General features: G+C 45.2%; 2 protein-coding genes across 2 annotated transcripts in view; both read left to right on the forward strand.

Annotated features, from left to right (window-relative positions):
- INPP5B (inositol polyphosphate-5-phosphatase B) overlaps positions 1 to 25,329 on the forward strand; it is a 43,433-nt gene extending 18,104 nt beyond the window's left edge. Inside the window, 17 exon segments of the mRNA XM_061184468.1 lie at positions 3,684 to 3,780; positions 5,306 to 5,473; positions 7,064 to 7,165; positions 7,961 to 8,075; positions 8,409 to 8,525; positions 9,192 to 9,379; positions 10,910 to 11,021; positions 13,471 to 13,580; positions 14,393 to 14,528; positions 16,107 to 16,217; positions 17,130 to 17,292; positions 18,135 to 18,370; positions 20,440 to 20,553; positions 22,324 to 22,408; positions 22,781 to 22,908; positions 24,125 to 24,236; positions 24,482 to 25,329. Of these exon segments, the coding sequence (XP_061040451.1) occupies positions 3,684 to 3,780; positions 5,306 to 5,473; positions 7,064 to 7,165; positions 7,961 to 8,075; positions 8,409 to 8,525; positions 9,192 to 9,379; positions 10,910 to 11,021; positions 13,471 to 13,580; positions 14,393 to 14,528; positions 16,107 to 16,217; positions 17,130 to 17,292; positions 18,135 to 18,370; positions 20,440 to 20,553; positions 22,324 to 22,408; positions 22,781 to 22,908; positions 24,125 to 24,236; positions 24,482 to 24,597 (2,210 nt within the window). The 3' untranslated portion in view covers positions 24,598 to 25,329.
- The window catches only part of MTF1 (metal regulatory transcription factor 1), a 45,395-nt gene continuing 40,520 nt past the window's right edge, over positions 20,466 to 25,340 (forward strand). Inside the window, exon 1 of the mRNA XM_061184471.1 lies at positions 20,466 to 20,553. The gene's annotated coding sequence lies outside the window, so the exon portion shown is untranslated. The remainder of the gene's footprint in view (positions 20,554 to 25,340) is intronic.

The following is a 25,340-nucleotide window of genomic DNA, read 5'->3' on the forward strand; positions in this document are numbered from 1 at the left end:
TGCTCCCAGAAGCCTGTGGTCTAGCTAAAGAGGAAAGATTGATAAAAAGAGTTAAACATGGTTACAGGGTATTCCCTGGCGGTCCAGTGGTTAGGACTTGGCACTCTCACTGCCGGGGCCGGGTCCGATCCCTGGTTGGGGACCTAAGATCCCACATGCTGCGCAGCTCGGCCAAATAAAATTAAATAAGCATGGTTACAATTATGATAAATGCCTTGATAGAAGTAAGCACTGGGTATGTAAGAGTAGAAGGAGAGGGCCAGAGAGGGCTTTTCAAAGGAGATGACTCCTGAGCTGAGTCTTGAAGGGTGAGTTTGAAGTTCGATACATGAAGGTGGGTTTGAGGGGTGGTTAGACTATACCCAGCATCAGGGGTGGGGTGAAGAGGCAACATTTAAAAAGATAAATGGTTGCCCCCTGCCCCGGTCGCTGCGCAGCTTGTGGGATCTTAGTTCCCCAACCAGGGACCGAAACCGTGCCCTCGGCAGTGAAAGTGAAAGCGCCTAACCAGAGTCCTAACCACTGGACTGCCAGGGAATTCCCTTAAAAAGATAAATGGTTCTGATGTGACTGGATTGGGGGTGAGAGAGGAGTGGTTTGAGTGGGGGGTGGAAGATGGGCCTGGAGAGGTAGTCTGGGGCTGATGATAAAGGTCCTTGTATGTAATACTTAGAGGTTTGGGTTTTACTACAAACGTGTTGGAAGTTATTAAGGGATTTTACACACAGGAAAGACCTGCTCAGATTTGTGTTTTCTTCTAGAGGTTGTCAGTATGCACTGGAGGGGGTGAGAATGGCGGCAGGGAAATCACTGACTGTGCTCTCCAGAAATAGTAAGGGCCCAAACTAAGGCATGGCAGTAGGGATAGGAGAGAAGTTCAGGTATGAAAATATTTAGGAGAGACGATTTGTAGGACTTGGTGACCGAACATGGGAAGAAAGGAAAAAAATCCCCAATGTCACGTCTTCGATTGGGTGACAAGGGACTGCAGGTCTGAGGTTGGAAAAAGGGCAGCGTGGGAGTAGGGAAGCAGAAGAGGAGGAAGGGCAGGAAGCTGTGGCCGGAGAGGGGACCGTGGGGCTGTGCGATGGTAAACTTGGTAAAGAGCTGCTGACAGCCGGCTTCCGTACCAGATTCAGGAGGGAAGAGATTCCGAGAAGACTGCCCTGTGGCTGGAAATACCCCCAACCATGCCTTAACATTTCCTTACATGAAGTCATGGATGAAGATGTTCTAGTTCTTGCTAGACGGAGTCCAGAGAGAGATACGGGGTCAGGGCATCAACGGGACGCAGGTCAGCAAGGTGGTTTTCCAGTCAGTACACTGCCCACTCCTGGACGGAAGCCGAGTCCACAGGGACAAACCACTTGTCCCCAGGAGATGGCCTGACGGAGTCCTCAGAAAGCACTGACATGCAGAAACAACACCTAAGCGTTATTCCTGAGTTTGCCGTTGCACGTTGTAAAGCCCTATGAGATATTTTTTAAGTACCTACTTTATAGATGAAGAAAGTAAGACACGAAGAAAGGAAGTAACTTGTCACACAGGAAGATGATGGTAGAGCTAGACTTCAACTTAAGTTTCCTGATACTTGCATTTGATGCCTTGAGTACCTGCTATGCACCTGTGCTGCTCCAGGTCCCTGGGAAATAGCCTAAAGATGACAAAGTCCCCACCTCATGGGGCTTACACTTTAGCGGAAATAGCATGCAATAAACCGATGAATATATATAAGGTTTAATATAAAATGGTTTAGTACTAAGGCATAGTCTTGTCCTCAGTAGGCTTACTGGCTAACTGGGGAGACAGTTATAACACACAGCAATCAAGCCTATTGTGGGAGAAGTACAGGGAGCTATGGGAACATCTGTGTCAGGGCATCTGACCAGTTTGGGAGGAATCAGAGAAGGCTTCTTGGAAGAAATAGCCTCTAAGATGTACCTATACCAGGGGTTGGCTAACTACAGTCCCCTGGGCCAGATCCAGCCTGCTGCCTGCTTTGGTACAGCCCATGAGCTAAGAATAGGTTCTACGTTTTTAAATGTTTGAAAAGAATTAAAAGAGAATAACATTTCGTGACGTGGAAATTATATAATATGTAAACATCTGGAACCATACAGTTTTATGGGCATACTGATGCTTATAGCTGCTTTTACACTATAATGGCAGAGTTGAATAGTTGCAGAGACTGTGTGGCCTGCAAAGCTTAGGACATTTACCCTCTGGCCCTTTACAGAAAAAGTTTGCTGACTCCTGGCCACAGGATGGGTAGGAGCCAGCCATGTAAAGCAGAGTGAGGAAGAAGGAAGTCGGTTTCTGATGGGATCTTTGTATAACTGCAGTAACTTTAGTATACTTGGAGTATGGCGGTCAAGGAGGTAGGGGGCTGTGGTGAGTGATGTGGCTGGAGAGTTGGGCAGGATCCAGACTGGGAAGAGGCTTGGCAGCCGTATTAAGGGGGTTGGATTTATCCAATGGGGAGCTTTGAAAAGGTTTTAAGTCATGTCGTCATTTTTTCAAAAAATCCTCTGGCCACAGTGTAGAGATTGGATTAGAGAGGGTGGGGTGAAAGAGGAAGCAGGGAGACTAGTTGAGGTCTCTCTCAACTAGTTCCAGGGAATTGTTGGTAGCCAGGCTAGTATAGTGATATTGGGGATAGGAGTATATTGATTGATTTGAGAGGCAATTTAGGAAGCAAAATTGAAAGCCCTTGTTGATTGATTGGAGGCATTGAAATGTAACTATTTTCATGTTTCAAATGATTGTGTTTTCTTTTTCAATTCCAAGGTTTTGTTTGTTTTTTCTCATTCTTGTGAATGCATGGTTGACAAATCCATGTTTAGTAATAGTCTTCAGAGCAGAATTCCTTAGTGATGTTTCATGCCCCTGGTGCTCCTTGTACCTTGTGGATCGAAGCAGCATCTTTCTGTGGCCTCTTCATGCTGTTCCCTGTTGACAAGGGATCTGGCTTTTAAGGAGCAAAGAAACAGTAAATTGGCAGATTGATTTTCCTTTTCCAGTTGGTCTTGATTTAACAACCTTCCCCAAATATTTCTTTGTTGCAAGTCCTTGGGCTCCTTGGTTTTCAAGGCGCTACGTTGACAATGGCAAGCACTTAGGGCCTTCCCAATTTTACTTCTCTGACCCTTGCCTTTTTCCTCCTCGGAATTTAAGTCTCACTTGCAGTAAATGGTAATAACATCGTTACGTTATATTTTATAATATGTTGCGTGGCTTTCAAAGTGCTTACTCATGTGTCAAGTATTCGATCCCTATGATAAGCCTGAGAGGAAGGCAGGACAGGTCAAGTTACTGAGATCAGGAGAGGTTAGATGGTTTGCGCAAAGTCAAAAGGTTAATAAATAGCAGAGCTGGTGATAGAACTTAGGTCTGCAGATTTCTTAGCTTTGTTCCTTCTATAATGCACTCCGTCTCCAAGAAAAGGGGGTCAAATTAGCTGGGACAGTTATGTTTTCAGTAGTAAAGACATCTGGATGAAATACTTTTTTTCCCCCTCTCTGTCCTGCTCTCTGGGAGCTTCATCTAGACACCAGCCTAGGCCTTTCCTATGGTTTCAAGCAATATGTAAACCACCAGTCATTCCCAGACTACAGTTAGAGAAGCTGTGGTCTGTATGGTAAAGCATATGTAAGTATGTTTTAATTCCTTCCTCCTCCCCTTAGGTGATTCTTCCTTTGATGAGTCGAGACCAGATGGGAAGGGTCTGCTTGTGGACCGAAGCTCCCGGGGTCAGAATAAACCAGAAAACTTGCTCCCAAGGTAATGCAGCTCTCCCTTCACTTGTGCCTCTTAGGGCTGAGGTTTTCCTCACTGTAGAACTGAGGCCATTGCTGTGCACGATGTCCATTGTCCCACAGTCGCTGGCCTAGGAAATGTTAGGTATTTATTGAGCATTTACTATGTGTGCCAGGCATCATACACTTACATGGATTATCTTCCTTTAACCTAAGAGGTAGATACCATTATTTTCTCTGTTTCACAGCTAAGGAAACAGGTGAAGAAGAGATGTTATATAACTCACCCAAGATCCAGAGCTAGCAAGTGGCAGATCTAGGATTTGAAACTGGCAGTCTAACCCTACAGGGGAAATGTAGATTAGAAACATTTGATTTCTCCCTCCCATTCTTTTAGGAGTTTCCTGACTCTGAAGATACTTCTTTCCCCCCCCCCCTTTTTTTTTTAAACATCTTTATTGAAGTATAATTGCTTTACAATGGTGTGTTAGTTTCTGCTTTATAACAAAGTGAATCAGTTATACATATACATATGTTCCCGTATCTCTTCCCTCTTGCATCTCCCTCCCCTTTTTTATTTACTTTCTTTTTTCTGATGCTGTTCTATTTAGTGTGTGCTCCAGTGCCCCCTACTGGTCTTAGCTGGAATCATCTGGTCAAGATAAAAACTTATTTGTGTCAATATTTAAATTACACACTTAAACAGTAATGAACAATCCCTGGACTTTAAACATAGCTAAATCTATCATTCTCAATTCACTTTTGAGCCTTCCTGATATACATAGATGCATTTTACATAGTTTTAATTAGTATGTACATGACAATCTAAAATTAAGCACTTTAGTGGCATTTATTCAATGTCAGAAATTGTTTCAAGTGTTTTATGTATCTTAATTCATTAAGTAATCTTCAACAAAAGTTTTCTGAGCATTTATTAGGATTCTGTTATGTACATATGTCAAATTTTGCTTAACTTTAAATGTTGGCATTTGAATAATTTTTAGTATGCCTATGAAAACTACACAAATAATAATAAAATATAAATTTTCATTGCCTTTCTATTTCAGGTATTCCTGTGGAATAGAGATGCAGGGGAATTATCAAGTCAAAAGATCTAGATAGTTCTATAGTCTTGTTACGTGAGGCCCAGGGTCCAGAAAGAGCACTGTCTAAATCGAGTTCTGATTCACACTCTGCTGCCATCCAGCCGCATGAATCATTTACGATGCTGGGTCTCATTTTTCTCATTTGAAAAATGAAGGGATCAGATTAGATTATCTTCCAGGTCTCCTTCTGGTCTGAGATTCTACAAACTTATTATCTCTGGACCAATGTACTATACAATCAACAACATATAAGTTTACTTTGTTCTACATAGAAATAGTGTTGTTTTAGCAAATAAGTTTTACTTTAGCCTTTGTAGTCTTCTGAAATTCAGATGCTGATGTGTGGAAACTTCTAGCTTTATATTCATGTACTTTGTCAAGGAGGACTCATCAAAATATGATAAAAACTTTTTTTAATAAAAATATTTTTTTTTGTTTTTCTAGACAGAATAAGTCCAAATCTGAAATAACTGACATGGTTCGCTCCTCCACTGTCACAGTATCAGACAAGGCTCATATTTTATCCATGCAGAAGTTTGGACTGCGAGATACAATCGTGAAATCACATCTAATGCAGAAAGAAGAGGATTATACCTATATCCAGAACTTCAGGTAGCTCACTGGGTCTTAGACTGTTTCCACAGCAAAATGATCACTCACCTCTCTGAAATTTAAGCACTTCCCCCATACCCTGGATTTGAAAGCAAATCCTGTACAGAATCCCTCCCATCATTTTCTTTTTTCTTTTTCTTTTTTTGGCTGCACTGGGTCTTCGTTGCTGCACACAGGCTTTCTCTAGTTGCAGCGAGCGGGGGCAACTCTTCATTGTGGTGCGCATGCTTCTCATTTTGGTGGCTTCTCTTGTTGCAGAGCACGGGCTCTAGCCGCGTGGGCTTCAGTAGTTGCGGCACATGGGCTCAGTAGCTGCAGCGCGCGCAGGCTCGGTAGTTGTGGCTCACAGGCTTAGTTGCTCCACGGCATGTGGGATCTCCCCAGACCAGGGACTGAACCCGTGTCCCCTGCATTGGCAGGCAGATTCTTAACTACTGCGCCACCAGGGAAGTCCCTCCCATCATTTTCTAAATGAGTGATTCCTTTCACTCTTCCTTAGCAGGCATTTATTCTGTGCCTTTTCTGGCCAGGCACTGTGGGAGGTGTGGTGTAGTGGGAGTGACACAACCTGCAAATGGTTGCAGAAATATTTAAAGAGATACACGTGTGCAGAAGGAGGAGGGAGATCCTGATTTTTGCTTGTCCTTCTGTGTATCCCTTGCTCATTTGGGGCCTTTGAAGAAAGTCATTTGAATTGAAATTAGTCAGAGGAAGTTAGTGTTTGGTAATCTTTTTAGGCAAGATGAGGGAAAGTTACATGAATAAAGGGTGCAGGATTCTGCCAGATCTTTTTATTATTTATTTATTTAGTTTTGAATTTTTGAATTTTTTATTTATTTTCTTATACAGCAGGTTCTTATTGGTTATCTGTTTTATACATATTAGTGTATATATGTCAATCCCAATCTCCCAATTCATCCCACCACCCCCACTTTCCCCCCTTGGTGTCCATACGTTTGTTCTCTACGTCTGTGTCTCTATTTCTGCCCTGCAAATCGGTTCATCTGTACTGTTCTTCTAGGTTCCACATATATGCGTTAATATACGATATTTGTTTTTCTCTTTCTGACTTACTTCACTCTGTATGACAGTCTCTAGATCCATCCATGTCTCTACAAATGACCCAATTTCGTTCCTTTTTATGACTGCCAGATCTTTTTAAATCATTGCATTGGGACTATAACACAAAGTAACGTTGCTTCTAGGAATATAAACAGTGAATTGTCTGAACACTGGTGTTGCTTTCTTTCAGAAAATAGTTACCAGGGTACTTTTCTTTTTTTCATTTCACTGGTACACACAGTAAACAGTCATTTCGTGGATTATGGCTCTCTAGTGGCTGTTAAAGCTGAGTAGGAATGTTCGGAGTGGGCCTCTACTGTTTCAAGTTATCACAGAAGCAACAAATATCACGGCAGACTGCAAGTCACCCCTTGGTGCCACATGCACTGGTCTAGGATAGATGTGACATTTCTTAAGGCTTCAAATTCCAGTCCAGAGAGACTGAAACCGAGCAGAATCAGCATCCAGTGCTTCCCCCGTCATGTCCATAGTCCTCCCAAGTGACCGATTGATTGTCTTTGGCAACAGGTTTTTTGTGGGAACATACAATGTGAATGGACAGTCCCCTAAGGAGTGCCTCCGGCCCTGGCTCAGCCATGGTATCCAGGCCCCAGATGTATACTGTGTGGGGTGAGTGCTTCTCTTCTAGTTGCCTCTGCATTTTCCAGAACGTGTAGCTGTGGTTGAAGGGATGGGGGCATGGATCTATAACTGAGACTTCACAGCAGGTGAAGGGATTGAAAAATGAGCATATGCTTAATAACAGCTGCTCCCCTGTTAGTGTGCTTCCTCCCAGTAAACAAATTTCTGGCACTATTCAAGTGATGTGCTTGGCATTTGAATGCTAATATTTAATTTTGAGTGCAGCCCTCTGTTAAGTTCGGTGCACCTTGAACTGAATTTAATTACTTAGACATTCAACACTTTGTTGGTCACAAAGCAAAAATATCTTTTGCCAGGGAAGGACGGTTAGCTTAAAAGAAAAAAAGGCCCCATCCATCAGTCATTTTTTTTTTCACACCTACTATCTTGTCACCACTGCACTGGGTACTATTGGTGGGGAGGGGACAGCAAAGAAGCCTGTACGGGAGCGGAAAGGGCCTAGAATTTGGAATTTATGTAGACCTAGATTTGAACCCATTTGCCACTTGGTGCTTGGGCGAGCTAGTGATCTCAGATATAAAATGGAGACTCTTCTAACTACTTCGGGTTCATTATGAAGAAGAAATGGGCTGCTGCTTGTGAAAGTACCTGGTAAGTTCCTTGACATTTAGTCCCTTGTTGCTAAGTATTTATTTTTCTTCCCTCTTGAGGGTCCTGCAGTTTAGCTAGAAAGCTAGGCCTTACACACCCAAACCAACCTGCGAACGTGCCATCTCGCACGTTACCCTTCTCTACTCTCTGACTGGTTGCTTCTCCTAATAGGTTCCAGGAGCTTGATTTGAGTAAAGAAGCCTTTTTCTTCCATGATACCCCAAAGGAGGAAGAGTGGTTTAAAGCTGTATCAGAGGGTCTTCATCCAGATGCCAAATATGCAAAGGTAAGAGAGGAGTCGGGGACCTTCTAATTTTTTGTTGCTATGCAGGGAAATGCTAAGATAACTTTTCACTTCTTCTGCGACTTTCATCAAAAGCCAGCCCTAATGATCCTGAGATTTTCAGTTCCGGGCCCTCTGGAATAGGCGTCTCTGGGTGTGAAAGAGGCAGGTCTTGGCACTTGTAGGCTGTTGAGGTTATCACGGAGTCACTCGGGTGATTACCCTGTGTCCTGGTGTGGAGGAGGAGATACAGTAATACTCTCAGCCAGCTTCCGGACTACTTTTCCTTTTGACTCCTAGTTAACGCCATGACTTGAATGCTTGTCTCTCTTCCAGGTAAAGCTCATCCGACTGGTTGGGATTATGCTGCTGTTATATGTCAAACAAGAGCATGCAGCCTACATCTCAGAAGTGGAAGTTGAGACGGTGGGGACAGGAATCATGGGGAGGATGGTGAGTTCCTGGTTGGCACGTCTGGCACATGGAGGGCCTTGGTCCCTAAGATTTGGACCCCACTTCTCATGATACTGTGACTGCACATGTCCCAGTTTGAGGGTGCTGGCGTTACGAGGTGAACTGTACCCTCGTGATCGAGCAGGGCTAGATGGAGCAGAGCATTCAGAAATTGTATCTTAGTGACTTGCCGGCTGATTTGCCCAACTAGCCCAATCCTCGTGTTCACTTCACACCAGAGCCTCCAGTGGGTCCTCCCATTTAGTGCATGGCATATGTTGCACAAACTATGCTGGGTCACCAAGGAAAAGAAAGAACGCTTAAAAAGAAAAAAGAAAGAAAGAATGCTAATAATAGGTTTGCAATTTTCTCTTCTTCTGGAAGCTGTTAAATCCTGCTTTTAGGTTCTACTGCGAGAGCTTAGCTTCCCATGGGGAGGGGAGAGCATGTGGTCTGCCTGTGATTTACTGAAAAGTGGACTCACCTTTGCCACTGGCCGGCTAGTCGTTCTACCTTCTTGGATGTGTTTTCCTACCTGTACAATGTGGACCGTAACGCTGCTTTACTTACCTCCCAGGATTATGATGCAGACTAATTAAGAGAAAACGTTTTGCAACCTCTCGGGTTTAAACGACTACTGGTCTTTTTTTGGACTCCCTTTCACAGGGTAACAAAGGAGGTGTGGCAGTCCGGTTCCAGTTTCACAACACCAGCATCTGCGTTGTCAATTCCCACCTGGCAGCCCACACGGAGGAGTATGAGAGGAGGAACCAAGACTACAAAGACATTTGTTCTCGAATGCAGTTTCGTCAGGTTGACCCAAGCCTCCCCCCTCTCACCATCAGCAAGCACGAGTGAGTCTGGCCTTCCACCCCGACAAGGTGCACCAGGCCCCATGGGCCAAGTTGTGGGCTCTCTGTTTCATTAGGCAGGGGGCCAGGGGAGGCTTTCCACTGCCCGAGTGGGAGCTCCAGCCAACTCTCAGTTACACAGGGATTACCTCTCTTGGAAATTTTTCGTTTCCCAACCTGCCATCTGGCAGACCTCTAGAATCTTTCTCAGACACCATCTGTTCCTGGAAAACGTGTAAGATTTATTTTTAACATGGGTCTGCCTTGATGCAGTGTCATGAGGAAAGCCACCCCAGAGCGAGCATCTCAAGCACAGGTTTAGAAGTATGTTTCAGGATTCTGTCAGCCTGTTCTCTCCAGAAGCATGTGTAATTGAGGATTGGGCTGCATTTCTCTGTCTTCACTTAGTCTTTTTTGCCTCTTGATTCAACTTTACAGAGCCGTGGTTGCAGCTGCTTGGAGCATCTGGGGCTGATTTTTGTCTGTTCTCTGTATTTCCTTTATCTCCAATACTTGCTCTCTGTCTAAATTCAAGGCATACTGGAATTTCAGACTTTACAGTAACACTTGGAGCATGTGCCCCTTCTTTTATGACAAGGAAGAAGCCACTGGGGCTGTGGTGTCTGCCAGGGAGTACACAGAGCCCAGCCTCTCGTCCGCCTGCTGTGGTGGTAGAACTGTCTTGATTGGTGTTCTGGAAGCTGCCAGGATGGCTTCCCTTCTCCAGGGAACCCAGCAGGGACTGTGTCTCCCGTTCCGCTGACCCTGAAGCATCCTAGTTTGTGAGGTTGCAGCTTGCATGTCAGTTTGTCTGCTTTTAGCTCGTGGATGCATTCATTTTGGTGTGTGTATGCTGCCGTGTGGCTTCTCTCATGACCTGGTTCTTGGCTTCACATAAAGCGGTATTGGTCTTCATGGGATGTGCAGTGTCACCTGGGAGCATCCAGTCATCATTTTCCCAAAGCAGCAGGTGTAATAAAATACCTGTCACGCTCTGCGGAAAGAGCCAACCAATGATACGGTGGTGGTTAAAGCTAGACTCCACTGGAAGGGTTGAGCTTTGTTTCAGAGGAACTCAGCTCCAGAAACAAAGGCTGCGAGTGCGTTTTGTGCACTGGAGGGTGGGTGGAGGCAAGAGGCGGCATCATGGCATCATCTGGTCCGGAGTCCCTGAGTGATTGACAGGACTCCCAATACTTGACCTTTTTTGCCTCTTCCCAGGAGAGAGGTAAATTATTGTCTTGCTTTTAGATCTTATTAGACTATCTTTCCAGCCGTACAAGAATAAAATAGTCAAGGAGAACTCAAGACTGTTTACAGTGAACTCGGACCAAGATAACTGAGTAAGCAGCATGCTAGACATGGTGTTAAACGGGATGGTGAGAGGAAAAGAGACCCTGAGTAGCCGAGTCCCTTCCCCGCCCAGCTCCCCAGAGGCTGAGCCTCGGGAACCTTTTGTCAGGAACACACCGGATAGATAGAGCCGGTGAAGTCCCTCCTAAACCCTGTGACCTTTGTGCTCTGTCCTCGCAGTGTGATCTTGTGGCTGGGGGACCTCAACTACAGAATAGAAGAGCTGGATGTGGAAAAAGTGAAAAAGCTCATCGAAGAGAAAGCCTTTCAAACCCTGTATGCGAATGACCAGGTACCGATGGCCACCTGGGCCCTCTTCAGGCAGCTGTCCCGCCACGGGAGGGCACAGAAAAGCCTGGCTGCCCAACTCCAGCCTCTTCTTGCTCATCTTGGGAGGTTTCCCTGAGGAGCTGGTGTCCCATCATTCCTTCCTTCCTTCCTTCCATCTGCGTTCCCCTCTCCCACAGTTGTCTGCCCCCTGGCTGTTCCCTTGAGGCTTGTCTCCCCCAGGGGCAAGAGCTGCTCTCTTTCTCTCCACGCATGCCCATTCATTCAGTCATTCAAGGTGGGGCCCAAAGGGAACCAAGCCTATTCTCATAACGAAGATACTTGGTATTTTTAAGATGATTTACTGATGTTTTGGATGGGCCTCCCGCTCCCGCTGCCCCTGCCCCTGCCCCTCACCAGATCTGTCCAGTGTGCATGACCACTCTTTTTCTGAATGGCTGTCTTCACTTCCGACAGGAAGCAGTTCTGTATCGTGCTCTCCTCCGCCATGGTTTGGGTTAGCGTTCCTTTCTCAGAGCACTAGCCATTTCCCAGGACAAGAGAAATCTGTTTCTCTCTGACCTTCTTCAGGCTACTGCTCTCAATAGATTTCGAAACTGTTCAAGTGGTCAGAGTTGTTCAGAGTGTTACAGCCCTTGTTCTTTTTAGCCTGTATCTCCCTTTCAATCATCTTCGTATTGTCATTAGTCTAAATCTTTCTGTTTCCTTTATTTTTCCCCCAGTGCAGATCAGTTGAAGGGAGAAAAAAAAAATCTCAAGTCTGTTATGTCTTTCTTTACGGAATAATCTCTTTATCGATCAATTTTTCTCTCCCACTCTTTTCCTTGGTAAATTATTCTCTTTAATTCCCATTTCAGCCTTAACCCAGTCTGTTCTGTAACTATCTATTTCTTGCCTCTGTTTTCTGGACTGCGGCATTCTCATTTCCCTGGTAGTTCAATACAATCTCCTCTTGCCTTCTTTTTTTTTTTTTTATTGATTTATTTATTTATGGCTGCGTTGGGTCTTCATTGCTGTGTGCAGGCTTTCTCTAGTTGCGGCGAGCGGGGGTTACTCTTCGTTGCAGTGTGTGGGCTTCTCATCGTGGTGGCTTCTCTTGTTGCGGAGCATGGGCTCTAGGCGCATGGGCTTCAGTAGTTGTGGCGCATGGGCTTCAGTAGTTGTGGCTTGTGAGCTCTAGAGCGCAGGCTCAGTAGTTGTGGCGCACGAGCTTAGTTGCTCCGCGGCATGTGGGATCTTCCCGGACCAGGGCTCGAACCCGTGTCCCCTGCATTGGCAGGCAGATTCTTAACCACGGCACCACCAGGGAAATCCCTCCTCTTGCCTTCTTTTCTGGTCTTCCTTAAGTAATAGTACCCAGTCTGTATTTCTCTGCTTTCCAGACGGTTTTACGGTCTATATTTACCCATTTAAGAATCATCTTGCACTAATACCTATATTTTTTAAGTTTCCTGTTGTTTTTTTCTTAATAGTTTTTTTTAGGGATTCACGTTTTGGGGTTTGTCAGCTGTTGTCCCCTGGAAAGCTGACTCTGTCTCAAAGCTGGAGCTGACAGCCCTTCACCAGTCCACGCAGTGCCAGCTCGGCGCTCCAGGGAGGAGGCGGGCACACCTATGGTTTCTGTCTTGTGAGAAGGAGCTCTTAGAATCACTGCAGTGACAAGGGTGCTAGTTACTCTCGTAACGTGTCAGGCAGTGTTCTAAGCTGCAGCTTATCTCTGCAACAATCCTGTGAGGCAGATTCTATTATAAATCCAAATTTTACAGATGGGGAAACCAAAGCATAGAGCTTCCCCCAGTTCATATAACTGATTTGACAAACTCCTTTAAAAAATTATTTAAATTTAAACTTAATTCATAATGGTTTGGGTATACCTCTACTATATATTTCTACATACGTGGAAGTTCCCCTTTGCTTTTTGGATTGTTTCTTTCCAGACCTTGTTCTATGCAGTTCTATCCCTCTGTATAATTGGAGCAACTGTGCTACACAGATGAAGCACAGTTGATACCTGGAAGAGAAAAATCTCTATGTCCTTTGGTACCTAATCCTCCTAGGGACATCTCAGTAAGGTGGTACTCAGGCCCCTCGGATGTGGGTACACTTTTATAAAAGAGCCTTAAAAACTGTATAACAGGTGGAGGGATGGTTAGCATGCTTCTCTTCCTAGGAGTTAATTAACTCAAGATCTTACAGAATAGCTTTCTCATGGGCCTTTCCTTTGGGGTTAGAGTTCGGATTCCAGATTGGATTCCAGATTGATTTCCTTTCCTCTGCTAATTCAAGGTTTGACCTTATTATCCTGAGATTTTTTTTTTTTTTTTTTTTTTTTTTACTGTTATCAAAGTCCTGGGAATGCACTTTTATCACGTAGGAAGGCAGGTTAGAGGGGAAAATGCATCAAATAGCAGTTATCCTGAGATTTTTTTTTTTCCATCCATCCTTTCGTGTAGCTGAGAGCTCAGGTGGCTGCAAAGGCTGTCTTCGAAGGCTTCAGCGAGGGTGAGCTCACGTTCCAGCCCACCTACAAGTATGACACTGGCTCTGACGATTGGGATACCAGGTAGGTCAGAGGTTGCTTCAGGGGGCTGAGCAGATGGAAACTCAGAAAGTTATGGAAGCACTTGCCCTCATTGACCTAAAGAAAAAGATAGGTTTCCTGTCACTTCTTCCCCATGTTTTGTACTCAGGTCAAACATTCTCTTAGTATCTGTTCATTAAGCAGCCTGCCTTCCTGCACATCATCTTGTTGACTGCCTTAGCCTTTGCTTCGTAAGAACTCTTGAGACTCGTTTACCTTCCAGCTACGCTTAGGGTGATGATTGCAGCAAACCGAGCTTGTACTTGGCCTTTACCTAGTAGTTCATATTTTTATTAGTGCCTGTGGGATGCCACGCACTGTTCAATACACTTTACTTGCAACCCATTGAAGTAGGTATGATTTATTATCCTCATTTTATAGATCGGGGAACTGAAACCCCCAAAATTCAAGAGCCTCCCAAGCAGGCAAGCGTAGAAGCAGGATTTGAACCCAGGCGGTAGGAATTCACGACCTGTTTTAACCACCATCTTTTGAGGACCACAGAGTCCTTCACCCTCAGATGGCTGTGACTCTTGCCTGATCCCCATAGGACAGTATAGTGCAGAGAATCATCCTGAACGGCGTTTTGGCTCTGAGCTTTCGCAGTTGTTCGGGGTGATACCCGCAGGATACACATTACCCCCCAGTGGGCCCAAATCGCCCCTGCCCTCTCAGATCTCCGGCTGCACGGACTGGAAGACTCTGCCCCGTCACCCCTAGCTGAGCCAGGGAGCTCACCAGGTGAGGGCGCTGCTGTGCCTGGGAGGGCTCCCAGCGTGGACTTTGCGTTTCAGCGAGAAGTGTCGTGCTCCTGCCTGGTGTGACCGGGTCCTCTGGAAAGGGAAGAACATCACTCAGCTGAGCTACCAGAGCCACATGGCCCTGAAGACCAGCGACCACAAGCCCGTCAGCTCAGTGTTTGACATCGGGGTAGGTGGGCAGCTGGTGCCTCTGTGGTCATCGTCCTCTAGGGAATTGGTTCCCACAGCTGAGACCACTTTTGTCTTTCTGGTCTCCTCCTCCTACCTTGAGTGTGAGGGAGCTGTTTAAATTTAATTCATAATTGTTTTGTAGACTTCTACTGTATGTTTCTACATACGTGGAGGTTCCCCTTTGCTCTTTGGACTGTATCTTTCCACACCTTTTTCTATGCAAATGTGTGTCACTATTCTACATATAGCATAGAGGAAGTTTTTCCCTTTTTGTAAAAGAGATATATCATGCATATTGTTCTGAGAACATCTTTTTTCCCCACTGGCTATGTTTTAAGAGATCTTTCCATGTCAGTAAAGGGAGAGCTCCCTCCTCGTTATTTTTAAGAGCTGCAAAATATTTCATAGTATGGATGAACCGTAATATATTGGGGTTGGCCAAAAAGTTCCTTCGGGTTTTTCCATAAGATAGTATGGACAAACCCGAAGGAACTTTTTGGCCAACCCCAATATATATTGATCATTTAAGTTGTTTCTAAAGTGTTGCTATTGTATTCATTGCTATAGTGATCACCCTTCACATATATCTTTGCGTACCGTTGTGAATATTTCTGTAGAATGAAATTCCTAGAGGTGAAATTAGTGGTTCAAAGAAAACTGTATTCTAAATTTATTTGAGTCTGCTAAATTATCCTCCCGACAGTCCTTGCCATTTTACACTTCTGCCAACTCTGGATGAGCTTGTGTTCCCACAGCCTGGCTAATATTGGGTTTTATCAATCTTTTAAATTTCTGCCGACCCAGTGAGCCAAAAGAGAAAGATACTCCATTATTTTAGATTACACTTCCCTAATTACTAGTGAAGTTGAACATCTTTTTTTTTCTGTTTCTGTAATCTATTTTTTCTTTTTTTTATCAAAGTATAGTTGATTTACAGTAAACATCTTTTTATTTATGTATTCTCCATTTGTATCTCTTCTTCAGTGACTTCTGTGTTTCTTTATATTACCAATTCTCAAGGGTGCGGGTAGAGGCACATCAGAATCTACGAGGGTGTGGGTGGTTTGCAAAAAGCCTAATGAATGTTATAGGTAAGGTTTTATTACTGGAGAATGACAAAAATTGTAATTCAAAATAAGGAAGGGAAGGCCTGACAAAATCTTCTTGGCTGATAGAGTACAGGTTTAAAAAAGCCTGAGAAACGCTGCTTTAAATCAAAGCCCTAGGGAAGCTCCTCACTGCAGACCTGTCGGCAGCAGCAAGCATAGCAGAGCCAGGCACTGGGCGTCTTTATGCCCCGGGCGTAAGACCCAGCAGAACTGCCAACTAAGCTTTCACTCCCGCATCGTTTTTCTGCTAATCAGGAAGCAGTTGATTTTACCAGAAGCTTTGCCTCTGGGGCACCCTTCTACATCTATTGTTAATTGGGTTCTTTGTTCGTTAATTAAATCTATTTAGTATTCACTTTCTGCTTTGCTATCAACTGCTATTTCCCAAGGCCATGAATGTCCTCTAAACTGAAAAAGAGGACATGGGCAGAAGCCAAAGCACTCAGTCTCTGCTCTTTCCCTTCCAGGTTAGGGTCGTAAATGAAGAGCTTTATCGGAAGACTCTGGAGGAGATTGTTCGCTCCTTGGATAAGATGGAAAATGACAACATTCCTTCTGTGTCCCTCTCCAAGCGAGAGGTAGGAAGGACGTGCTAAGGCATCAGGCTCTTCTGTTCACAGAACGTAAATCGCACCTGCTGGGGCTCAGAATTCCAAGAGGCACCTGTCAGACTACTGGACTCTAGTCTTGATCAGCTGCTTCTAGATAAAGTGAGGCTGATGATGCCAGCTGACAAGAGAGGGGTTGTTGGTTCACCTCCTGATCTTCTAAACCAGAAGCCTGTAACCTTTTGTGGCTCATATATTTCACCCATACGTGGGCCATCCATGAGTTAAATAAGGCACAGAGGATCCAAAATGTGTTTCATTTGATCTTAGTATAGCTGGTGTGTGTTCTTGCACTGGGTTTGTCTTCCTACTGATGCTTTGCTTTGAGATTAAATTGAGTCCAGAATTTTGGGTACGTATGAGTTGATGGGAAGGAAGGCAGTATGGAAAGGTAATGGGCATTGGGAGAAGTCAAGTTAGGGCTAAAGATGTTTCATAGATGTGCCATAGCATAGATCATTCAGAACTGACTGTACCAAAAAGTCAGTTAAATGAGGACTTATGGTGAGGGTACTTTTAATGCCCTAGATGTCCAGCTACTTGGAAGGAGGAGCTTGACTTTCATGTTTGGGAGTGGAATGTGTGAAGGGTGTTTTGGATATGGTCTTTGCGTATAGAAGATTTAAACTTGGATTCTGTTAGGAAATTTATTTATAAAACAACATGAGTTTTTTGAGTTTAGGATTTCTGAGTTAAACACAGACAACTGGTCTTTCATGGTAGCTGTGACCTCCCAGATAAATACTTAAAAGCAGAAACATGATTTGAAAGAGATGGTCCTTCGTTTTCTTTCCAGAAAGGGCAAGGATTGCCCATTTGGGGTGGCTAGGCAGGTTGCCAAGGAGAGGGCACTGGTCTGACTGGTCCTGGGCTTGTTCCCAGTTCTGTTTTCAGAACGTGAAGTACATGCAGCTGCAGGTAGAGTCCTTTACCATTCGGAATGGACAAGTACCGTGTCAGTTTGAATTCATCAACAAGCCTGACGAAGTGTCTTACTGTAAGCAGTGGCTGAGGGCCAACCCCAGCCGAGGGTTCCTCCTGCCAGGTAAGGCCTCCGTTCCCAGGTTCCTGGTTGCGGGTTTGGGGAACACCCTACCCTATCTTTGCTCATTCTCCTGGAATAAGCTTTTTGTGTCTGAGTGTTTTGTGTTCTGCTTGAACATTTTTCAAAGCCCTGTGGATGAACCATCCATAAATAAAATATAAAATAGTAAGGAGCATGAGTTCAGTTTCAAAAGCATTCTCAGTCATGTGGATGTTCCACAGTTTCGCAGGGAGAGAAGACACAGGAGTGCTGTAAAGCAGGTGTTGCTGTTAGAGGAACCGTTTTCACCCTCTGTCTCACTATAATCCACTCCCAACTGTCCGCTCTTGTAGGCAAAGGTAATAGGGTGGTCACCCAGAAAAATTATGTCTGGCCCTAGAATGTACCACCCACGTCTTGCCCCCAACTTCTCCTTGGCACTCTGTGTAGTGCCGTGAGGCAGAGGGGTTAAGCCTGTCTTGTGGACAGTTCACAGTCTGATAACGTGCTGTATTTTCTACTGGATAGGGTGTCTTCATCTGAGCTGGCTCAGGGCAAGCTCTTTGAGCCACGCCTTCTTATTGTATTAATCATTTCTAGCTTGAGCTGTGCTACTTAGAGCACGAGTTTTATAGCAGTTACCTATTCATGTTCTTGTTTACTGTTTTCATATTCCCCCTTGGACCGTAAACTCCTTGTTCACGTGTCTTTTGAGTGCTGAGCGTGTAAATTCTTGTTGGTTGGCTGATGCCTCTTATTTTCTCCCCTAACCCTGTATGCCTCACCCTCTTCCCGCTCATCTTCTCTCCCCCTTTCCTCTTGGCCTGCTGCCAATCAGCGTTACCGTTTACATGTTTTTTCAGATTCTGCCATTGAGATTGAATTGGAGCTCTTTGTAAATAAGACCACAGCTACAAAGCTCAACTCGGGTGAAGACAAAATCGAGGACATTCTGGTTTTACACTTGGACAGGGGAAAGGATTACTTTTTGTCTGTGTCTGGGAACTACCTGCCCAGCTGTTTCGGATCGCCCATTCACACGTTGTGCTACATGAAGGAGCCAATCTTGGACCTGCCGCTAGAAACTGTTAGCGAGCTGGTGAGTTACCTGCCACAAGGAAACATCCAGAACTGTGTAGCAGCCATGCCAATCAAACAAGATACTCCCGTGCCTACCTTCCCAGGGACCTGAGGATTCTTTAGTCTCCATAGAGTTTGCTTACTCTATCGGTTGTGTATTGCTATTTAACAGACTCCCTGATATTTTTAGTGGTTTAAAACAGCAGTAAGTTATTGCTTCTCATGACTGTGAGTTTCCGGTGTGGCTCTTCTACTGGTCTCGCCCAGGCTCATTTGTGTGGTTGCAGTCAGACGGCAGCTGTGATGGCCAGAGGGTTCAAGGAGGCCTCCCTCACTTTCTTGGTGTTGGCGGCTCACTGGGCCTCTCTCTCAACTTGGGCTCTCGTCATTCAGTAGGTTGGCCCGGGCTTCCCTAAGTGGTAGCAAGAGTTTGAGAGCAGAAGGTGTAAGGCTCCTTGTGGCCCAGGCTCCAAAACTCGCATGGTACCACTTCTGCCATATTTTATTGGTTGGAACAAGTTGTGAGGTCAGCCCAGATTCCGGATGGGGAAAGACTCTACCTCTTGATGGGAAAAGCTGCAAAATGTTATTGCCATGTTTTTCGGTCTTTCATAATAACATATTAGAGAAACTCAGCCATAGATACTAAGATGATGGAATGTCCCTGGCCCGTGATATTATTCCTTTTTCTGTTTTTTTTTTTTTTTAAATTATTAGCACCTTTAATTATTATTTATTTACTTATTTATTTATTTGGCTGTGTTGGGTCTTCGTTTCTGTGTGAGGGCTTCCTCTAGTTGCGGCAAGCGGGGGCCACTCTTCATTGCAGTGCGTGGGCCTCTCACTGTCGCGGCCTCTCTTGTTGCGGAGCACAGGCTCCAGACGCGCAGGCTCAGTAGATGTGGCTCACGGGCCTAGTTGCTCCGCGGCATGTGGGATATTCCCAGACCAGGGCTCGAACCCGTGTCCCCTGCATTAGCAGGCAGATTCTCAACCACTGCGCCACCAGGGAAGCCCCTTTTTCTGTTTTAATCATCATTTGGTTTATCATCCTAAACTAAATTTTCTGAGATCTAAAAGGCTCCTATGCAGACTTACAGATATTGAACACAAACTTATGGTTACCAAAGGAGAAACGTGGCGGGGAGGGTTAAATCAGGAGCTTGGGATTAACATACACACACTACTATATATAAGATAGACAACCAACAAAGACCTACTGTGTAACACAGGGAACTCTGCTCAATATTCTGTGGTAACCTATATGAGAAAAGAATCTGAAAAAGAATGAACATATTGGGAATTCCCTGGCGGTCCAGTGGTTAGGACTCAGCACTTTCACTGCTGAGGGCCCAGGTTCGATCTCTGGTGGGGGAACTGAGATCCCACAGGCTGCATGGTGTGGCCAAAAAAAAAAAAAGAATGAATATGTGTATATGTATAACTGAACCACTTTGCTGTACACCAGAAACTAACACAACATTGTAAATCAACTATACTCCAATAAAAATTTAAAAATAAATAAATAAAAGGCTCCTCTGGAGACAATTCTAATACAAGGGAGCTAGTTTGGAGCAGATTTTTGGCAATAGGTATGCTTTCCTTTTTCCTCCATTGCATTTTTAAAATTCAGGGACTCTTGAACTCTGTCCTCTCCATTATATAGATGAAAACAGAGGCCCAGTGAGGGGAGTGATTTGTCATGGGTCCCTGGCGAGTTAACCCTGGACCTGGACCTTGCTTTTGGGTTTTTGTATTCCCACGTCTGTGTTCTTTATTCACCAGACCACACCATTTCTCTGGTTTGGACAGTGAAGTGCTATAGGCAGGATGTTTTTCTAAGATGATGCATATTTCACCTGATTGAAACTGCTTGCCATAAGCCACTCCCAATTCTCAAAAGTCACCCTTTGTACCTTGATCATGTCACCTGATTTCATTTTTGCCTGCTGAATGTTTGCTTAGGGACATCAAAACGCTTCCCTTCTTCCATGGGTTTGCTGTCCCCATGTCCTGCATTCTCCTGAAGCCAGCCTGGCAGAAGCTCTATTGGTGGCCCTTCTGATCATGCTTTTTATTTCTTTTCAGACTCTGATGCAACTTCAGACTGAAGATGATGGGAGCCAGTTGGAAAGACCCATGGACATCCCCAAAGAGCTCTGGATGATGGTTGATTACCTGTACCGAAATGCCATCCAGCAGGTAGGTGGTGGTGAAGCGGGCACACCTGGCAGAGGCCATGCTGCCTTGAGAAAAAGCATCAGCCCTGAGAACTTCGGGCATAAAAAGCTTTTCCCCTGCAGAACCTGTGGAAAGCTGTTCTTACCCCAGGGAGTGAAGGTCAGTAGGTTCACATTCCACACCGCTGTGAGGCCCTGCTATTACATACAGCACTTGATTCCTCCCAGGGGAGGCAGCCTCACACAGGAGGGCCTTCCCAGCACAGCATGTTCCCTCCCCGGTCCTCTGGGGTCCCCCAGGTGGAAACCCTCTGGAGCCTTCTCAGGATGTCCGTCTGCTCTCCTTTGCGGAAACTCCCGCCAGCTTCTAGGAATGGGAGGGGCGGCTAACTTGTTGACAAGCCAGACAGGCAGGGGACCAGTGGAACTCCCGGGGCCATGACTCAGGAAGCCTGATTTCTAGAGTGGGTTGGGCAAGCTTTCTGAGATCAGATTGGTCAGTTTCACTGACTCATTTATCTGGGTCCCAGGGAGATAAATAGAAACTCTGATCTACCACAGCTCTGCCACTTCGGAGCAACATACATTCTTAGGATACTCTCTCTCCACTTTTCCCCTCAGATTTATTGAGCGTTACGATGTCCCAAACACTGTTCTAAGTGTTTTACAGCACTACCTCATTTAGTTCTCACAGTAGTACTCAGATGAGGAAACAGATTCCCAGAAATGTTAAGTAACTTGATCAGGGTCCCAAAGCTGATAGATGGGCAGGATTGGGATTTGAACCCAGGGAGTCTATAGAAGTCACATTCTTTTTTTTTTTCCATTTATTTATTTATTTTTGGCTGCGTTGGGTCTTCGTTGCTGCGCTTGGGCTTTCTCTAGTTGCGGCAAGCGGGGGCTACTCTTTGTTGCGGTGTATGGGCTTCTCATGATGGTGGCTTCTCTTGTTGTGAAGCACGGGCTCTAGGTGCACAGGCTTCAGTAGTTGTGGTGCGCAGGCTTCGGTAGTTGTGGCTCGCGGGCTCTAGAGCGCAGGCTCAGTAGTTGTGGCGCACGGGCTTAGTTGCTTCGCGGCATGTGGGATCTTCCTGGACCAGGGCTCGAACCCGTGTCCCCTGCACTGGCAGGCGGATCCTTAACCACTGCGCCACCAGGGAAGTCCAAAGTCACATTCTTAAGGACTATGCTAGTCTACTTTCTCTACAGAGCTCCTTTCAGGTGTAACTTTTGAGCAATACATATAATATTGTTATTGTTCACGGTTATAGGACATTAAGTTATTTTATAAAACAAACAAGTATAAGGGATCCTAGGACTCATAGAAATACCTTTATTGCCATAATCTCGTTTTCTCAAAGCACTGAGGTGCCTTGTTAACCTTCTCCATCTTATAAATGATATATTTTCTTCAGTTTCTTCTCTTTCTGGTCAATACCTCCATAACACTGCAGGAAACGTAGCTACTTTAAAGGTTTCCCTTCGATTGGATCACCGAGGAACAAACCCACACCCCCTGCAGTGGAAACGCGGTGTCCTAACCACTGGACCGCCAGGGAATTCTCTTATAATAGATGTCTTGTGCTCAAGACCTATTGTGGGAGCATGGCTGGGAAGGCCTGCAAGATGAATTAGCCACATCAGCCTACATCACATTGTCTACTGGGGTGATTCAAAGGCCTCACCATGCTGCCCCCTTTTGAACCCTGCTGGTGATTATATTTCTAGGTCAGGAAATCATTGCTGCTTTTCTGAAAATAGAATTATTTTGTGACTTTCTTCCCTTTTCCAGGAAGATCTGTTTCAGCAGCCAGGCCTGAGGTTGGAATTTGAGCATATCAGGGACTGTTTGGATAGTGGAATGATTGATACCCTCTGTATCCTTCAGATGTTTATGCGCGCACGCGTGTATGTGTGTGTGAATAGGAGAAAGAGAGGTGAGCAAAAGGAAAGGATGATATTTTAAGGCTCAAAGTCAGATATTGTGTCCTCAGCTGTTATGTTTTTCTTACTTAAAGTTTGTATAGAGAAGACTTTACAACTTTAAGCAACCAATATAGCAGGAATTCAGGAGGGCCTGGCGAAGCTGACAGGCAGCTTGGCCCCTTCAAGATGTCAGCCCGGCATCCTAGCTCCACGCAGAGAGCCTGGCTGGGCAGGCAGCACTCTGGCACATGCTGGCTCCTGGGGCTCTTCCTAACCATGACCATGGCAGCGGCATCCCCTGTTCCTTAACGATGGGCCCAAAGCTGCTAGCAATCACTCCGTAGCCGAAGCCCTGCTGCTTTTCCTGGAGAGCCTGCCAGAGCCCGTCATCTGTTACAGCGTCTACCACAACTGCTTGGAGTGTTCTGGCAACCTCACAGCAAGTAAACAGGTGAGGGGAAGCGTGGAGCATCGGCGTGTTCATGTTGCAGCCCCGGGTCTCATGGGGCCCGAGGGAACAAAGTGGGCACCATCCCCCAAATGCAGTGTTTTAGAAACTCGACTCCAAGTCCTTCCTTCCCAAACCCGTTCTTCCCCTCATGTCCCTTTTCCTTTTAATGGCATCACCTTAATTCCAGTGACTCAACCCAGAAACCTGAGTCATTTCTGACTCCCCCTCTCCTCACCTCCCACACGCTCGGTCCCCTTGCTCTGTCACTTGTCTTCTTTCTTCCATTCTAGTTCCACTTTCCTTGGTTCAGGACCCTGCATTCATGCTCTCCCTCTGCTGATTTGTTTTACGTACTGCCATTAGATTTTGGGTTCTAAAGCTCTTGTCATGTCGCTGTTGGTCAGAAACGCTCTCCATTGCCAGTTAAGGATTTTCTTAAACAAATGTTCGGGACTTTTTATGATCTAGTCCAGTCATTCACATATGTAACCTGCCATAGCAGAATAATCTAGAAAACATGCTAACAATACACGATCCAGAGCCTTACCCCCCACCTCCACTGAATCAAAATCTCTCTCTTCTTTTTTATTTTTTTGGCTGTACCACTTGGCATGCGAGATCTTAGTTCCCCGACCAGGGATCGAACCCGCGCCCCCTGCGGTGGAAGCGCGGAGTCTTAACCACTGGACTGCCAGGGAGGTCCCTCAAAATCTCTTTTGGGATATATTTTGTACAGGCTTACCAACCGATTCTGAAATGCAGATAGCCAGAGTACTCACTGAATTCTAGCCTGATCAGCCCTTCCAAGCTTAGGGCCTGTTCAAACAGTAGTGCTCCTGCCAAAATAGACTTCTCACGATGTGTTCTCTCTTCTTATCTCACTGTTTTCCTTACCTTGCCTTTTTCTACACTTTCTTTTGCCCTAAATGCCCTAGTCCTTACCTCTGCAAGTGCAATCTTCTATGCAAGACACAACTAAAATGTTTTCGGTTCTCTTAAGTCTTTTGAGAATGTGCAGTTAGAAGTTTGACCTCTAAATTCATGTAACGCTTGATCTATGCTTCTGTTTTGGCACCTGTGACAAGTGATCAAGGTTTTCAGTGTACAGTCTTACTACTCATGTACCCGGATCATGTACTCAGTTCCTGGAATATAGCAGGCACTTGAGAAACGATTGAATGAACAAAAAGACAAATCCCAGTTCTCCCTGTTTCAGGTCATTGCTACCCTTCCCGCATGCCACAGAAGTGTCTTCATCTACTTGATGGCGTTTTTGCAAGAACTGCTGAAAAATTCAGCAAAAAATCATTTGGATGGTAATATTCTAGGTAAGCTGCTAAGTGTGTGTGGAAAGCATCTCTGCAAACTGACTCATTAAGAGAAATGTGGTTGAGGAAGGTCCCAGGTCCACTGCGGTAGAACTAAAATCTCAAGCTCTGGGCAAAGTTTACCCTCGAATAGTTATTTTAAAGCAGAAAATACTGCTTTGGGGCACCCCTCCCCACTCCTAAGAACACGAGAATAAGTAGTACTTCTTTTGCTGAATCAAATGTTTTCTGGGTTTTTCATACAGCTAGCATATTTGGTAGCTTACTGCTTCGAAACCCAGCTGGTCACCAAAAGCTTGAAGTGGCAGAGAAGAAGAAGGCTCAAGAATTTATTCACCAGTTCCTCTGCAACTCACCCTGAGCCTGTCCATCTCCTCTCCTATTCTGCCTGAGGCAGCCAATTACCAGCCCCACCTGTTTCAGCTCCAGAGCTGCCCTAAGAGCACGTGAGCCCACTGGGATGCCAGAGTGGCAGCTGCCTGTTTCCTGAGCCCAGACTGCCCTCCCCACCATGACTGTCACACTCAGTGCTGCTGCGAGTTGTGAAGACATGACGGGAAATCCACCACAATAAAACTGACATTCAGCGTTCAAATTTAGTTATTTAACAGACAGATCTTTTTTTTTTTTTTTAATGTTTAAACGACTGTACTTCTGTGCTCACTCAACCTGCCTCCAGGGCATATAGTGCCTTCCCTGTAGCTTGGGCCGGGCTCCCCATGATCAGATATTTGAACAAACTTTGGAGTCCTGAAGGATGAATGAGTTGGACGGCAAGAATGCACATGGAAGCTGCTGGATAAAGAGGCCACAGCCACCCCAGCTGCTTCCAGCTCTCTGTCTGAGGACATGTGTTTACACATATTGCAAACCCTACCCCCCTTCCCACTCAGATACGGCTCAACAACTCTGGAGCTGGCCACTCAGCCTCCGAGGGCAATGCAGTGGCTTGAAAATGAAAATATTGAAGAAATTGGTGTTCTGGTGAAACAAGTGGAATTTTCTGGGCCAACAAATCCTCCAAACTGTATATAATGCATCCCGTCTCTTATATGTGTAATATATTTTAATGATAAATGTATTTTTAACAGTGGTCGGTTGCTT

This window comes from Eubalaena glacialis, chromosome 3 (genome assembly GCF_028564815.1).
Source record: "Eubalaena glacialis isolate mEubGla1 chromosome 3, mEubGla1.1.hap2.+ XY, whole genome shotgun sequence".
Taxonomy (NCBI): domain Eukaryota; kingdom Metazoa; phylum Chordata; class Mammalia; order Artiodactyla; family Balaenidae; genus Eubalaena; species Eubalaena glacialis.